Below are 16,997 nucleotides of genomic sequence, written 5' to 3' on the forward strand. Positions count from 1 at the left end.
CCCATTCAAGGGTGACTTCTCAACCTCATACTACCACTTACAGATCGGGCCATGGGGGTGGGGAGGAAGGTAAGAGTCCCGTTGACTCCCACCCTGCGAGGCTTCCCAGCACTTCTCTGCCGCTGTGGTCCTGACATAGTGAAGATACTGAAAGAGGTCAAATCCTAGGCCCAGAGTCCCAACCCTCACAAATATCCCTTCCCCCTTTACTCCAAGTTGGCCACGGGCAGACCCAAGCATTGTGTGCCTACCTCAGGGATGAAGGAGAGCAACAGACCACCACAATGTAGGTCAAAGCCCTGCCCCCAGCCTGCCCCCTGCCTAGAGCACCCATACCAGACACAGCCCAACTCTACCAGCAGGACTCAGCCCACAGGAACAGAGCTACCGGAGCCACCTCTCTCTCCAGAACCCATTCTGACAAGTGACCAAAGGCGTCTGGAGGAAGAGAGCTCCATCAACATTAAATAGCACCAAGCTTAGCTCTGCACAATCCCCGCCCCCTTACCCTTGGCCTGGCCCCACTCACCCTTATGGTCTGACAATAATCTGGCTGGCTGTCAAGACTGCAGGGCAGGAGAGCAGCAGGGAAGGAGGCTGGGAGCCCCAGGCAAGGCTAGCACCCTCCCCACCACTGGCTCCCCAGAGGTACACACAAACCCGTTGGTATGGAACCAGCGAAGGGCTCTCCCTAGAGGAAGAGACTCCAGGTGCCAGGCCCGGCAGGCTCCCAAATGCCGGCGGCACCTCTGAGAGCGCCCCGTCCATCCCTCCTACCCAGTAACACGCCCCCCCCCAACCCGCTTCCCCACATACCTCCCTTTCCCTGGATCCACACCAGGGTCACACCTATCCCCTCCCTACCACAGCTGGCAAAGATCAGAGACCCATTCCCATATGGGGTTATCTCTGCAGGTTATGCTCTGAGGACAGAGCCTACCGAGCCAGCTAGCACAGTGCCATCCCCCTAGCACACAGAGGGGACTTCAACATATGAGGACTTGTCTTCTCTTTAAGGAACAAGGTTGGGGGAAGAAATGAGAAGTCCAAATGTCTCTGCCCCCACAACCCGAGAGAATAAAACTTTAGGGCCTGCAGGAACCTTAGGACAACTGGTGAAACCTTAACACAGGAATCCCCCCTTTTCTCTGCAGCCCCCTCTGCTTAAACATCGCCGTGACTGGGCGACAGACTGCATCACCCGACCAGCCCTGTAGCTGGTGGACAGCTCCTCCCCAGGCTGAGAGGAGCTGCATGTCCTTGTTATTTCCACGCACTGGTCCCCAAGGTGGCATGTGTATGTGCCAAGGCTCTCCACCGGGCAGTCCCCCAAGAGGCCAAAGCCAGCCAGCCTTCGAGGCATATGCCCCCCCAGCCAACATGCCCTTCAGCCCTCCCTCCGGAGGCAGGAGCCCCTGGGCCCTCCTGAGAGGGGCCTGATGTCCAGGAAAGGTGTCCAGGAGACTGGACATACCCTCCCCCATCATCTGGGCACAAGGAGGTGACAGAGAAGGACCCAAGAAGCTCTAAGTAGGGACACCACATAATTTACCTTCCAAACCAGGACATTTTTACCACGGTAAAAGGGCAGTATTAACTACAGCAGGAAAACTAGCTCTTGGTCACTGGACACATGTCACGTCCCTCATTTACCCCATGGGGAATGCCATTGAGGCTCTGAGCTTTCAGCAGCCAGCACGCACTCCGGGCTCATCAGGACCTCGATGTCCTACTTCCAGCGAGGGGCCAGGACAGATGCACAGACCCCCAAAGGTCACCACGATACACTTGCCCCATGCTGTACCACACTTACCCCAGTTAAAAAATACTTGCATCCCACACTTGATCCCCTACTGTACACAGGGTTGAGGACGGGGCAGACGAGCTCCAGTGGCCTGCCCACAGGGAGCTTATACTCCAAAAGGGTTAGAGAAGAATAGACATAAAGACACGCCTGCATGGCCTTGACAGCCCTCAGACACATGGTACGTGGCTCATGCTGCCGCTCAGGACTCATGGCTCACAGCCCGGTGAGTAAGCGGCTGGTCCCACGGCTCAGACCTTAGGCTCAACAATCGCCACCCCTTCCCCAACCCAGGCACACACCCAGCCATGGGACCCAGCAGACTAGAGCCAGGTCAGGACGAAAATGAGGACCATCTTTTCAACCCTGCACACTCTCATTAATTTTCTCCCAGCCACTGGCTTCTCCGAAAACAGCCGCTTTTTTCCTGGTTGCTGTGTGCCCAACACAGATTGCTTCAGGCCTCTCCGTGGGGCACCAGTGCCGTGTGGGAGCACTAGAGGGCGCCGCTGCCCTTTCCAGTGAGGAGCACCCAGCAATCTGCACTGGTAGCCCCTGGGGGCACAGGCACCCAGAACCTGTGGCCTGTGGACACACCCCAGAGCCCTGACAGGGACCTGCAGCTACCTTCAGTCACTCCGGTTCTGGGTGTCTGACTACAGCTTCCTGCCATGGATTAGCTCACTTCTCATTCTCTCCTCAAAAGCCCAGAGCAAGCCTTCTGGGAGAGGACCAAGAGTTGTTTGTTTTTGGCCACCTTCCTGGCTCTGTCAAGGCCCAGGGCCAGGGTGATGCTGACAGGCTCAATGACCAGGTCTCGAGCCTATCCAGGCCAGCCCACTTTACCCAAAGAACCCTCGCCCCTGCAGCTATGCCCTCAAATGAGCCCCTGGGAGGGCAGGGATCCCTGGATGCCCTCCATCTTGCTGAGGACAAGCTCAGAATTCAAGGAGAAGGGCAAAAACCTCAGCTGCTTTATGGCCACCAGGGACCCAGCTTGACTCTGAAGGGCAGTTGGGAGACATGGAGACACAGGAGAAGGAAAGCAGGGGCTGTAAGCAAAAGTGAGGACAACCCCAACATCACTCAAAGTCTGGCCTGCAGGGGTCTGAGCCCAAAGCTTGGGCACATGCACGGAAATGAGCTCACGAGAGACGTCCGCCAGCATCTATCTGTCCTGGAGAAGGCCCTGAGATGATCCACAGACACGCTGAGCCCGTGGTCTATGTTCCATCTGACCCAGGACCCCCAGCTCCTCCCAGCAAATGCTCTATCTGGGCCTCCTGCCACCTCCCTCCGCAGGACCACCCACAAACCTAAGCCGTCACAGGGCAGCAGGCCCATCCCCTTCTTGCCCATCTTCCCTCGGCTACAGGTGGCCAGCACTTCCCCTGGGGTCTGATGAGCAGGGGCTGGGTCACAGGGACAGAAGCTGACGTACCCAGCAGGGGAGGCAGAGGGTGGCATCAGCCAGAGACTGAGCCACTCCACTGGCCCAGCTGCAAGGTGTACGAGAGGCGCCAGGAGGCCAGGCCCGAACCCAGAAAGGCCTGGCATTTCTTTCCCCACCCCCTCAGTGGACCCAAATTGCACAGGGAAAGAGAAGAACCAGGACCACAGGAGTCCTCTCCCCACTGCTGGAGAGTGGCTACAGGAGCCTCTCTCTGGACCCTTCCTCACATGCCCAGCCTTGGTGCCCCACCTGCTACCCACAGACCTGTCAACAGGAGTGGGGCAGGCTGACTGAGAGCAGAAACAGCTGCCCGGCCACACCAGCTGTCCGGCCACAGACGCTCCCTGTCCAGGGCCAGCCCCAAGCCCTTGAAAAGTGGGGACGTCTGCTCCTAAGACCTATGTCTGGCAGCCCTCCCTGCTCCCTGCTGGACAGTGCAGCAGCCTCGGATGGTCAGAGCTAGGAGGAGACAAAGGGCCGGGGTGGCGGCCGGGGCTGGGATACTGTGATTCGGTCATCTGAATGACCAAATGTATACTTCTCATGTGTATGTGTCTTCATCCACAGTTTCTGGCTCAAGCCTTCCAAAACCCTTGGAATTTCCTGAGTAAGAGCATCTTTTAAGGTCTGGTCTCTTTTCCTCACTTCCTGAAATGCTGCAGAGCAGGAAGAGTGAAATGGGCGTCTCGTGATTCGTAACAAGCCCCTTTCCACCACAACTGAGTTTGTGTTGATGAGGGGACTTTTTAGAAAGCCCCTGAGGACCCTAAGGCTGGTGGCCGGGGGAATCAAGTGTGAACAGAAGGGTGGAGCTTTCAGTCCCACCCTCATTTCTGCAGAGGAGAGGGGCTGGAAGGTGAACTGACCACCAATGGCCAATGACTTAATCACTCGCAACTGTGCGAGGAACTCTCCGCAAGAACTCCAAAGGATGGGGTTCGGGTGCTGAACATGTGGAGATGCAGGGGGAGTGGGGTGCCTGGAGAGAGCACGGAAGTCCTGTGCCCCTTCCCCAGACCTTGTCCTATGCGTCTCTTCTACCACACTGCTCCTGAGTTACAACCTTTTATAATAAACCACTGAAAGCAAAATGTTCCTGAGTTCTATGAACCAAGCGAGCAAATGAATCAAACCCAAGAAAGGAGGCAGTCACTAGGACTTCCGATCTATAGCTGGCTGGTCAGGAGCACAGGTGACAACCTGGACTTTCGACAAGGTGTCTGAAATAGCCAGTTGGGGGTGGGGGTGGGGTGTCAATCCTATAGCTCTGAGCCTATGTGGGGTCTGAGGCACATCCGGGTCAACAGTGTCAGCACTGAGCTGAACTGCAGGGCACCCAGATGGTGTCAGAGATCGGCTTGGGAGTGTGGGAAACCAGTCCCCACAGTGGAACTGGGTGGGGTGCCGAATCCTAGTTAGTATTAGGACCCTCTTGAGAGCTCTGCCAGGGCCTGAGCTCAAGAACTCCCGCATCCCTTCTGAGGGTGGGACTCAGCACATTCAGAACACAGCAGCCATCTTCAGCTTGCTATACCCCAAGAGCAAGAGATAACAGAGGACCAGAGCCCCAACAGTGTCCAAGGACAGAAAGTTGGTAGCAGATTTTAAGGGAGTTGTCTATAGCTCCTTGCCAGGCCAGGGGCACAACTGGGCGTGAGTGTATGAAGAGAGGGGTGGTGGCATCAATGACTTGATGGCCATCTCTCAGAGGGATGGGGTCACAGAGCCAGCTGGGGCAGCTGGGGTGGGGGAGGGGAGGGTTGGAGGTGTAGGCCCCGGCCCACCTCGCCACCTGCCAAGGCTTCCTGACCTTGAGGCCAGAGGGCAAGTGGGGGAGGCTGGGAAGCAAAGAATTGACACAAGTGGCCTTCCCTGCTTTTCTCCCCTTCCTCCCCCTCCCTCGGGGGCAGGCGTGCCAACTGGCGAAGGGAGACCCATGAGGAGACGGGACTCCTCATTCCATATGGCCCCCAGAGTGCTGTGCCCTTGCGACTTACCTGTGCCCATGTGCCAGCAACGAGCCTCAGCCTGGGGAAGTGGTACCCCCCACCATTCAACCATGCGAAGCCAGAGCCACAGCAGCCTGCCCAAGGGCCCCATCGGCTCCAAACTCCCTGCCCCAGGATCCAGGCTGCAAACACCCCAGCATGCTCCCCAAAGAGCAAAGCTGCTTTTGCCAAGGACATACCTGGGTTTCTGAGTTGGTTCCTTGGCTTCTCTCAAGCCAAACCAGCTACTCTTGGCCTTTTCCTCCCCGCTGGGTGGGTGGTGTGGGGAGGCCCCCAGGGTGGGACCCCCCTTCTCCCCCAGAGAGCCGCGGCGCCCCAGCTCGCTCCGACTCAGCCCCTGGTGGTGATGGTGGAAGAGACCCATCCGGGGCTTCCGCTCCTCCTTCCGGGCTCCCTCCTTCTCGGCCACAGCCTCAGAGGAGGCCACCATGGGCGTGGCAACCTGTACCGGCTTTCCCTCAGGGAGCCGGGCCCCCTCCTCCTCTCCGGAGCGGCTGGTGCCAGGGACCAACACTTTGGCCCTAGAGCTCAGCTCCTCCTGTCCCGGCAGCACCTCTGAGATGCTGGTGCGGCGGCTGCCTCTGCCCCCGGAGTCATCTGCAGGCCGAGCCCCCTCCTCAGCGGGCCTGGGAGACACGCTATGCAGCGATCCGGAGGGTGGAAACGGGCCCGAGATAGAACTGCGGTGCCGTGGGAGTGCCTGGGGCTCCTCATTGTAAATGTGGCTCCCGTTGACGCAGAGCGAGGAGCGGGAGGCAGTCTCCAGGTGGCCCTGCAGGTCCAGGAGGGATCGGGGTGGCGTCGCTCGCATCTGGCTGGCCTCATCGCTGTAGGTCCTTTTGTGGGTGAGCAACTTGGGGGACTGGGTGGCGTCCCTGCCTGAAAAGGAAGCACCCACGAGTGAGCAGCAGGAAGAGCAGCCTGGTTCCTGGCCCAGGCCCCCCCAACCCTCATCTGCCCCCCTAGCAGGGCAGGGCCCTTGCTCACCCACCTCCTTCGCTGGACAGCCAGCTGCTGCGGCTGGGTGAGCGGGTGAGGAGCTCGGCACCTGGGCCCTGGTAGGCCAGGCTCCCGCTGGCAGAGGACAGGGTGCTGTCCGAGCCCAGAGAGGTGCTGGACTGCGTCAGGGAAGACTTGCGCAGCTTGTTGCGGAGGAAGAAGCCTTTGGCTTTGCCCATCTTGCCCAGGCTGCCCAGCTCGGGGTCCTCCAGGGCACTGCTTGGGAGGATGGCCGAGGCAGACTCCAGCTCAAACTTCTTCTTGCCCTTCATCTTGTCCTTGATCTTGCTGAAAGGGGACCGTGGCTTGTCCTTCATGGACAGGTCAAACATGCTGGCGCTCAGGTTGTTTCGAGTGAATTGGATTGTGACTTGGATCTCTCCGCGCTCTTTCTCCTTCTTGCCCGCCTTGGAGTGCAGCTTGTACCACCTGGAAGAAGGGGGGAGGGGTGGAGCTCCGGTCAGGTCATGGTCAGGGCCCAGGCAGCCCGCCCTCCCCTGCCAGGCACCCTGCGTGGCCTCTCCCCGACAACCCAGGCCCAATCTTCTGAGCCACAGGCAGAGCCGAGAAAGTGTCTACATCTTGTCCGTGGTGGGGAAAACCACATTCTGAGCAGGGGAATCTCTGTGGTGCTACTGGGAAGGGCCACAGTCACCACTCCATGCCGCCCTCCCATCCCCCTTCCTGGGGGCTCAGAGATCTCCCTGCTGCCCCTCCCCACTGGATCTGAAATTTTGAGGCCCAAAGGGGTGAGGCTGGGTGTGAGAGAAACTCTTAACCGTCCAGGCCCCTGGGGTAGACAGACCCACCCACATTTCTCCCTGTTTACGTCATCTCCGCTGGCTCAACCCAGTGGAAAGCTCTGCTCTGAGCCACCGGTGAGCCCAGGAAAGAACAGCACATCAGTGGCACAGGGATGGAACACCAGCCCACACGAACACACACCTCACTCACTCACGGACTGGTCCACACCCCACCAGGAACACCTCTGCACACAACGGCATACAGGGGCCTCAAGTAAGAGACCTGGGGGGTGGGGGCAAGGGAGCTCGCATCTGCTGAGCATCTCATGTGTATCACAATGGACTACAAGGGTCTTCACTCCCACGTACACACAACAAGCCTCGGAGGTCAGAACCGCAACCCTGACTTATACAGCAGGAAGTCAGGGCTCAGAGGTAAAGTAAGTCCTCCAAGAGCAAGCAGCCAGAAAGGAGAGAGGAGATGGAGAGCCAGTTTCCATCCCTCCAAAGCCATGTTCTTCCCACTACACACTCCCAGAGAGACCCCTGACCCACGACCACTGCACAGGGTGGGTGGAGGCTACCCTACAGGGGAGGGGTGTGCACGGAGCTCTTCCTTCCTCTGCTGCCCAAATCCTCCTGCCTGACCAGACTCCTGGCCAGCGGCAGCACACTTTGCTCCACACAACGTGTTGTGTGGAGCCGCTAGACACTCCCCACCCGGGTCCCCTCCCATTCTACTCAGCAGGCCATGCCCCACCCCCTCTCCCACAGATACAAGCACAGACACTGCACGGAGAAACTGAACCAGAACGCTTCTGGATGTAGGGACACCAAGCCCAAATGATGGGCTCCAGTGCAGGGCTGAAAACAGGACTGACTAAAAATCGGTCCCCCTTTCTCACACCAGCACCGGGAATGCGTAACCTCCCTCGCACATTAGAGCTTAATGCAACATTCAAAGGATGTGTTCCAGATAAGTTGGAGGAAATCTCCCAGAAAGTAGAAGGGCAACAATGAGGTGATGCTAGGTCAGTCCAAGGAGGTTCATGACCAAGTTACCTGGCGAGTCAAGAAAGAAAAAGGAGTCTGCTCCCACGTGTGAGGGATCTGGGAGTCCTCTCTCCCATCCACGAAACAAGAGAAAAGCTGAGCAAAAGCTGAAAATCAACAACTCCCTGGGGATTTTTAGGGCAGTGGAACTATTTTGTAGGATACTGTAATGGTAAATACATGTTGTTATATATTTGGCTGTACCCACAAAATAGAAAAGACAAAGTTTTATATATAATATAAACTACAGACTCAAATTAATAATGATGCATTGGGATTGGTTCATCAGTTATAACAGGGTGCCACACTAATGTGAGATGCTAATAAAAGAAGAAACAATGGAGGGGAGAGGAGAAAGGCCAGAGCCAGGGAGTGCATGTGAACACTCTGTACCTTCCATGCTTTTCTGTAAGCCTAAAGCTGCTCATCAACCAACCAATCAATTAACCAATCCTCTAGTAATTTAAAACAAGGAGAGGGGAGAAGGACTGGGAGGGACCAGAGCACACAAGGAGGAAGAAACCGGGCAAGAAATAACACAAGAAATTCTTCCTGACCGGAAGGACATGAGCAGTGGCACAGAAGGGCCACACGCATGCAGCACAAGGAACAGAGACCAGGTTGGGAGGTGTCCCGGTGAGGTTTCAGAACACTGGGCAGAGAAGAAGGAGGCCCTGCAAGCTTCCAAACACAGGACACACAGGTTCTTATGTTCAGGAATTAGAATAACACTGGGTCCTCACTCCCAACACTGGGTACCCCATGGAGTCGTGCCTTCAAAATTCGGAGGGAAAAAGTTTTCCGCCTAGAATTCTAGACGCAGCCAGTGAAGCACGAAGGTGGAACGAAGCCTGGTGGAGATGTCAGATGGGTCCCTGAAGGGCTCAAAGTCACACACACGCAGTACACACATACACCACACCCACACACCCCACACTACCCACCCTCCCACACACCACCCCTCCCACTGCACACTACACTACACCACACACACACACACACAGAGAAACCACATGCTATACCACCCCCACACCTGCCTCAGTCAGTGCTCTGGCAGTCTCTGCCCAACCCTAAGATCTGTCCCCCCACAGCACCAGCTCCCTGAACTTCTCAGGCATAAACAGGTTGGGAGTGGGGGGAATCTTCTGCATGAAAAGAGCTCTGCCCAGGGGCATATGCAGTTGCACCCATTTGGGACCATCCAGGAAGACTGCACCCTTGTGTGCCCATCACGGGCTATGCGCCAGGCCTCTAACGGGTGACCCACATCATGCCCCGAGCAGTGGGAACCAGGGTTGCTGGTTTTCCCTTCTACACCTGAGAGACCATCTCCTGAGCAGGCTGCAGCAGGGACACAACGGCAGAACAGACGGCACAACCAGGGAGGGTGGACGGCCACGTTCCAAGTATGGGTCCACACCTTCATGCTCTCATGGTAAGCAGGGGCAGGGGGAGGGTGGGAAGAATGCAGGGACAAGAGAGAGAGCTAAGAGACACAGATTGAAGACACAGGTCAGAGGATGTGTCACATGGGGGTGGAAGGGGAAGGAGGGGAGATTTACTAGAAAAAATGAACCAGCTTGCATCGACATCCTCACACCCCTACTTTCTCAAGCCAATGCCCACCCTGGGCCTGACACTCAATTCTTTTTTTTTTTTTTTTTAAAGATTTTATTTATTTATTTGACAGAGAGAGATCACAAGTAGGTAGAGCAGCAGGCAGAGAGAGAGAGGAGGAAGCAGGCTCCCTGCTGAGCAGAGAGCCCGATGCGGGGCTCGATCCCAGGACTCTGAGATCATGACCTGAGCCAAAGGCAGAGGCTTTAACCCACTGAGCCACCCAGGCGTCCCTGACACTCAACTCTTGAAAGGCCAAGCCCTAGTCACTTTCCCCAAACCCAGCCTAGGCCCTATGCAGCACAGGAAGATCCTGGGATGTGGGGCAAAAGAGTAGTGTCTGGACCTACCCCAGCCCACTAGGCTCTAGGTAACTGGAATGGGCAGGCACACACATCCTTGCTAGGGCATAAAGGTCAGGGGCTCTCACAGTCCCAGCTGCTCCCTTCCCAAGTCGCAGCATTGACAGTGGCTATGGGGCGGGGGGGAGGCAGCTGCGGGGAACACTGTCTATAGCATAGAATATTAATATTTTTGTCCAGTTTGAATTTTTTATAAGGAACATGCATTCTGTCCCAATAGGGAAAAGAGACAGGTAAATGCCCACTCCTATCTTACCTCCTCAGTTGCTTGGGCCACAGAATAGGCTGCTGGCCTCTCTGTCCCACCCCCTCAGCTGAAGGGAGGAAGCATCATTAGCCCATGGTGACACTTGGTGTCCTCTGCCCAAAGGATCCTTGCCTCCTGCCCCTCCCCCACCCCCATAAGGTCACCTCTGTTTCTCTGCCTCTCCTGCTCTTCCTCAGGGAATTTGGGTCTGCTGGTCTGTCTGTGTCTCTCTCTGACCTGCTTTTCAGGAAGGCCAGAGTAAGGAGAAAAGACTTTCCTTACCATTTTCTGAGACTTCCCTATCCAGAGCAGAGTTAGGCTTTGAATGGCAGCTGGGCCCCAGCCATTGTCACCCACCTATCTCCCTACCAGTCCAGGGCAGGACTGCACTGGACCCTGCTAGGCACCTTGGGTGCCCTGGGACTCAAGAGCAGGCCTTCTCCCAGGAGTGTGACTCACACAGGCAAGGCCGGCAAGGCCGGCAAGGCCACACAAACACCAGCTCCCTGACAATGGCGATATCCCTCCCCTCAACCCCTTGCTCCTGCTTCCTCCTGCCTGTCCAGACAGCCCCCTAAGAGATGCCGGACCTGTCAGGCCCTGTGGCACACAGTTCCTTGCAGGCTAGAAGGCCACAGACATTGCTGGCGTGGGCTGATGATCCCTCCATGAAGCGATGGAGACTTTCTCTGTACAGAGCCCCACACGCAGCAGATCCCAGAGCAAACAGGCACTGGGCATCCCATACACAGACAGGGGCTCCCACCGAGAATGTGACTGCAGGGTATTATGGCCCAGCCCAAGTCCCACTTCCTCTAGGAAGACCTCACAGCCGCAGCATCCTGGCCCGGCCAGATACCTCCTCTATCTGACCACTCTGAACCAAATTCACTGTACAACCAGACCAGGCTATACTCTGCTCCACGGCTAGCAGGTACTGTCATTTCCTGGGTGCCCAGGGTCTCCCTAGTGGGACTGGGTTCCCTGCAGATGCTTACTGAGTATCCCCCCCGTATGGAGTTACAAAGTAAATGAACAGTGCACGGCAGTAAATCTCGAGATGCTACAAGGCCTCCGTGAGACCCTGCCTGCGCTCCCCCTCGCTTCCCTCTCGCTCAGCCCACTCTCTGCTTGGATGCCTGTGGTGGCAAAGCCTGGTGACTAAGAGCTGCACTCTGCATCCTCAGTGTAGACCTGGGCCCCCTCACTTACCAGGTTACTTCCCTAACCCTCTGTTTCCTCAGCCTTCCAGTGGGAGACCCTCCTCTCGGGGCCGCCGGTCAGCACGGAGCCAAGGCTTCCCATCTACTTTCAGATGGTGTGAGGTCATGGCAGGTGGGGCACCTGAACACGCCAAGGCCCAGGCAGCACGCACTCGGGAGACAAGGGTTTGGCAGAGAGGATCACTGTCTGGGGCCTGTCCCAGGCATGTTGGCAGCCATGCCACGGAGGCCGAGGGCATCGGAGAGGCTCCATTTCCACACAGCTTCCAGGGGAGGCCTGCCCTGCCGCAGGCCACATGTGAGAGACGGGAAGATACGTGATGGGGACAGAGAGCCCGCAGAGCTAGCCTTCTGGCACCCCCCCATCCACACCGATAGTTCCCCCTTTACTATCCACACTGTCCAGGAGGCCAGGCCCATTATCCCCGTTCTGGGCTTGGGGAAACTAACCTACAGAGAAGCTCTGTCACTTGCCCAAATCACCCAGAGAGTAAGCAACAGAGCTGGAACCTGAACATCAAGATGCCCAACTCTCAGCCCATGCCCTTAACCTTTAAGATGTAGCATTTCTCGGGGCACCTGGGTGGCTCAATGGGTTAAAGCCTCTGCCTTCGGCTCAGGTCATGATCCCAGGGTCCTGGGATCGAGCCCCGCATCGGTCTCTCTGCTCAGCAGGGAGCCTGCTTCCCTTCCTCTCTCTCTCTGCCTGCCTCTCTGCCTACTTGTGATCTCTGTCAAATAAACAAAATCTTAAAAAAAAAAAGAAGAAGAAGAAGAAGATCTATCTTTAAAAAAAAAAAAAAAAGATGTAGCATTTCTCATGACACCCAGGTGGCTCAGTCGGTTAAGCGTCTGCCTTCAGCTCAGGTCACAAAACCAGAGTCCTGGGATCGAGTCCTGCCTGGGGCTCCCTGTGCTGAGTAGGGAACCTGCTTCTCCCTCTGCCTGCTGCTCCCCCTGCTTGTGCTCTCTCTCTCTCTCTCTGACAAATAAATAAAATCTTAAAAATTTTTTTTTTAAAAAGAGGTAGCACTTCTCATACAGCTGAGTGCAAACACTCAGTCCTCTGACACCCTGAGGGAATGGAGGCCAGAAAAGGCCTGGATGTACACCACAGATGCAGGCATGATCCCAGGGGCATACCACCCTGGAAGGTCAGAGGGAACCTTGGGGTTTTGTCCTGTGTCCAGTCCATGAAAACCTTGTCTGAGGGCAGGCCAGCCTCCCCAGTGGCCATCAGAGTCCAGAATTCCTGGGGGGCACAGAACCATGGAGAAGCCTTCATGGCCACCTGCTCATCAGCCAAACCTCCCCCAAATTCCCAAGGCACCTGACCAAAGTTCAGCAGGCCCAGCTTGGACTGAGGACTCAGCCCTTAGCCTCTTCCCTGGGGAGACACCCCCCCCAACATACACACCCAGAGGGCAGAGGACAAAGGTGGGATGGAAGAGGTGGGGAGCTAGTGGACCCACCTCTTACCAGGATTATGGCCTTAGTTACTCCTCCTCCCACCACCTCCACCTGTCTCTCAGGGAACAACGCAGCTGGGCTAATGGCTGCCACACACCATAAGTGACCTAGGGCTGATGTCAAACTCACACGTGCCAGAGCCAGGGGCAGCAGGGGCTGTGACACACAGGTCCGGGCATGCCTGACTCATCCCCAGTTCTTATCAGTCCCAAATTCAGCTTATGATCCAAATCATGGCACCCTCCCTGAGCCACCACACATCACTTGTTTCAGTCCCCAAACCCAGGAACCATCTTGGTCTCTTTTTTCCCCCTCACAGCCCATATCTCAACTTTGAACTCTGCTGGCTCTATGGGCAAATTATAGCCAGAATGCTCCCCCTTCACCCCATTGCCCTGCTGGACGTGACGGTCCCCCCACTTCCCCGCTCCTCCTGCAAATATGCACATCACAGCCTCCTCCTCAGAATGGTGGAAAGATCCCATCTTTTGAGTCCTGGCTCCGCTCTCTGAGTCACTCATTCCACATTGGCCTTCTTGATGTCCCTGAACCTGTCGGGCTTGTTCCCACTGCAAGGCCACTGCACTTGCTTCTCCCTCTGCCTGAGACACAGGCCTGGTCTTCAGGCCACGGTTCACTCACCCACTCACTCACTCTCTCCCATCAGGCGTCAGTTCATCTGAACCTCCTCAGTCTTCCCTGACTCCCTCCACTGCCAGTGCTCCTTGCCTTATTCTGTTTCTTCAGTGTACTCAACACTACCCGACATCGTGTGTGTGTGTGTGTGTGTGTGTGTGTGTCCCCCACACAGGACAACGATGTACATATACATGGCTGTGTGATGTCTGTCTTCCCCTGCTCTATAGGCAGCAACTGTATTCTGCTCATCAGTGCGTCCCCAGCACTTAAAATAGCAGCCACTCAAACATCTGCTCAATGAACTAACAAATTAATCTATGAATTGACTTAGGAACTTGTCCGTCCCTGTTCACAAGTGAACAACTGTGTAATACTCCTCTCATTAAAAACCCATGGGTCTCACCCAGGAGACCAGAAGCTCCCAAAAAGCAAAGAGGGTGCTCCCTGCTTACCACCTCCAACAAGAGGCCTCTGAGGGCAGGAGCCCCAAGTGCCAAGCTTAAAGGGGACAGTTCCAGAAGGGGGCCTTTTTTAATCCTGACAGCCTCATTTCCCAGCTCTGAATGAAGAGTCTCATTCACTTCCCTGAGAGAGAAGGCACCGGCCAGGTCTAGGAGTCATGCAACCCGGTGAATGGCGGTCTATGAAGGGAAGTTGGGTGTTGACCCCACTCGAGCCCACCACTAGGACACGAATCTTCTCACCTGTAGATGGCTACACCTCTCCTTTATCGATTGTTGTGTGCTGGACACTATACTTGGCACTCACCACACTGGACCGTATCTTGCTAATCCTTCTAACAACCCTGTGAGGTGGGTGTGGGAGGCAGACCTTGAGAGAGCCAGGCAGCCTGCTTTAAGCCCCAGCCCCACCACCTGTATGACCTGGGGGAGGTCACTTAACCTCTCTTGTGTTTCATACCCACGTATCATGCGGGGAAAACGCATGTCTGCTCTCCTCACAAGACCACTATGAGGACGAAGCAGGCTATCTGTGGAGCACTCAGAGAACAGGGCCCAGCACACGAGACCTACCACTCAAGTGTCAGCTCGCGTATTTTTGCCCACACAGACACAGGGGCACGGAGAAGTCAGCTGGGGTAAGTCGCACTTCTTGTCAGTAAGCCGCAGAGCCAGGATATGAACTCAAGCTCCGTCTCCAGAGCCTCTGACCTTGATCACCACACTAGACTGCCCCTCTCTGCAAGCACAACTCTTGGGTCACCAAGAGAAACCAGACATCCTCATATCCCATTACAGCCGTGGCAGATGTCACAGAATGTCGTTCCTACTCACCAGTACTCTGAACTTAAACGTTATTAGACAACCCCTGCACTCTATCACTTAGCACAGGGATAAAGGACATGTTACTGCAGCAAATGCTTTCATATAGTGATAAATGAATGTCAGTATCACTGGTGTACTTTGTATTCCTACACATTTGAAGACCTTCTTTGGAGAAGGGGTCTAGAGGCTTCGACCAGAGACCAAAGCGGTCCATGGCACAGAAAGGGCTAAGAGTATCTGCTCTAGAGTAGGGAGGACACAAAGGCAGCAGAAAGGCAGGTCTCCTCCTGCTCCACTACATGGCATCCAGGCTGAGATTTCAAAGCATAGGAGAGGCGCTGCTCCCCATGTCCTACCCAGGGGCACGAGAGGGCCTGGCCAGGGGCCAGAGGCTGGCTCAAGGCCCTGAGTCTTGCCAGCGTTACGCTACAGTGCTCCATCTAGCCCTCGGATACCCTGCACGCTGCTGAAGGTGACCCCAGAAAACAAAAACAGCCAAGTTCACCTGCTAGCTAGGGAGCCAGCAAATACGTTTTGCTCGCACCCCCCCCAAACCACAACCTCTCACACTCCCGGGGTGGGGGGGGATCCTCACCTGCCCCAGCTATAACCCCTCAGGGGTGCAGTTTCTCTCTGATGTCCCAGATGCCACCCCGGCCTCCCCAGAGATAGGGCTCCCCTCCAGCTACCGAACGGCCACCACCAGGCTGCGGCTGAGGGGTCCTGCAAAGCTGGCAGATGCCGGCATCAGACCCCACCCACCCCCAGGCAAACAAAGCTAAGAGGCCTGAGGTACTGGCTGGAGAATCTTCCAGAAGGGAAAGTGAGGAGCCGGCACAAAGGAGAGAGGGATACACGGACCCAGTTCTCCCTTCCTGGCTTCACTCTCCCATCTGGAGAGCTAGTACAAACGGGGGGCTGCAGGGCTCTGGAGTAGAGAGGATATGCAACCCAAAAAGTCGATGTTGGGGAAAACTGCAGCAGAAAACAGCAAAATATCTGTCCTTCACATTATCTGGCCCCGTATCCCTACTCCAGGCCAGCCATCAGCCATTTCAAGAGATGCTGTAAAACATTTGTCCTCAAGCCACCTGCTGCCCCAAAGACGAGTCACCTCTTGCCCCCATCCCTGGGCTCACAAGGCCCTCAGTCTCCGCTCTGGCAGGAAACTCCTGCAGGGTAGATGACTAGTATCATGCACACTGTCCTGGGGCGAGGGGGGGGCAGTTCACCTGAAAGTGACCACTAACTGAAAATGCTGGCAAACACCTGCCATTCCTGGTGTTCCTTAGCGAACGGCACCATCCTGCCCATTCCTACGCAGAGGGACCAAAGAGTTGAGAGGGAGAGCTCTTCCTGCTGCCCGGTTCCTGACAGACACGGAGGAAAAGGCAGAACCAGGGACCATGGGGACACTCCTCTGTGAACTCTAGAACCCTGGTGATGGGCACCTTCGTGATGACTGGGTCGGGCTAACAGGACCCGCTGCCCCACCCGGGGCCTCGCTGATGGAGGGACATGGAAAGCAGGGCCATGGAGAGGCTGATGGAAGGATTGCTGCCTGCAGGCAGGGTGTGGGGACCGGGCCTGGCAGACCCAGCAACTAGTGCTCATGGGTCCGAGAACTGGGGCCACAGTGTCAGACAGCCTCACAGACAGCTCCTCCATCTGGCAGGGCCCGAGATAAAGACCGTCATCCCGGGAGGCCTGACCAGGCCCAGGATGGGAGCCCTCTCTGGATCCTGACTTGACAAACCACCCATGAAGAGGCAGTTCTGATATCAGGGGAAATTGGGAATGGTCTGGACACTGGGTGATTGTTACGGAACTGTTGATTTTGTGTGTGATAAGGGCATTGTGGCTATGTTAGGGAGCACGGACTCAATGACACTCTCCTTCTGGTCCCACTTGGAACTAACAGTGCAGTTTCCAATCGACCCCAGAGGTCGGGGGTAGACTTGGGCCAGGACACAGGCTTTTTCTCTGTGTCCTGTGACTGACCCCTGGTCTCTGAGCCTTGTGCTGCCCCGTGAGTTCATTCCTGCCCACTCACGGCCGCACTCGAGCACAGGGTCTGGCACTTGATGCCAAA

General features: G+C 56.2%; 1 protein-coding gene across 2 annotated transcripts in view; it reads right to left on the reverse strand.

Annotated features, from left to right (window-relative positions):
* The window catches only part of RAB11FIP5 (RAB11 family interacting protein 5), a gene marked incomplete at its 5' end in the record, with an annotated part of 36,193 nt that overhangs the window by 9,578 nt on the left and 9,618 nt on the right, over positions 1 to 16,997 (reverse strand). For both annotated transcript variants that reach the window (XM_080814024.1, XM_080814023.1), the window contains 2 exons: positions 5,446 to 6,141; positions 6,254 to 6,694. In XM_080814024.1, coding sequence (XP_080670150.1) covers positions 5,446 to 6,141; positions 6,254 to 6,694 — 1,137 coding nt within the window. The remainder of the gene's footprint in view (positions 1 to 5,445; positions 6,142 to 6,253; positions 6,695 to 16,997) is intronic.

The sequence above is a fragment of the Martes martes genome, assembly GCF_963455335.1.
Source record: "Martes martes genome assembly, chromosome: 9".
Lineage (NCBI taxonomy): Eukaryota > Metazoa > Chordata > Mammalia > Carnivora > Mustelidae > Martes > Martes martes.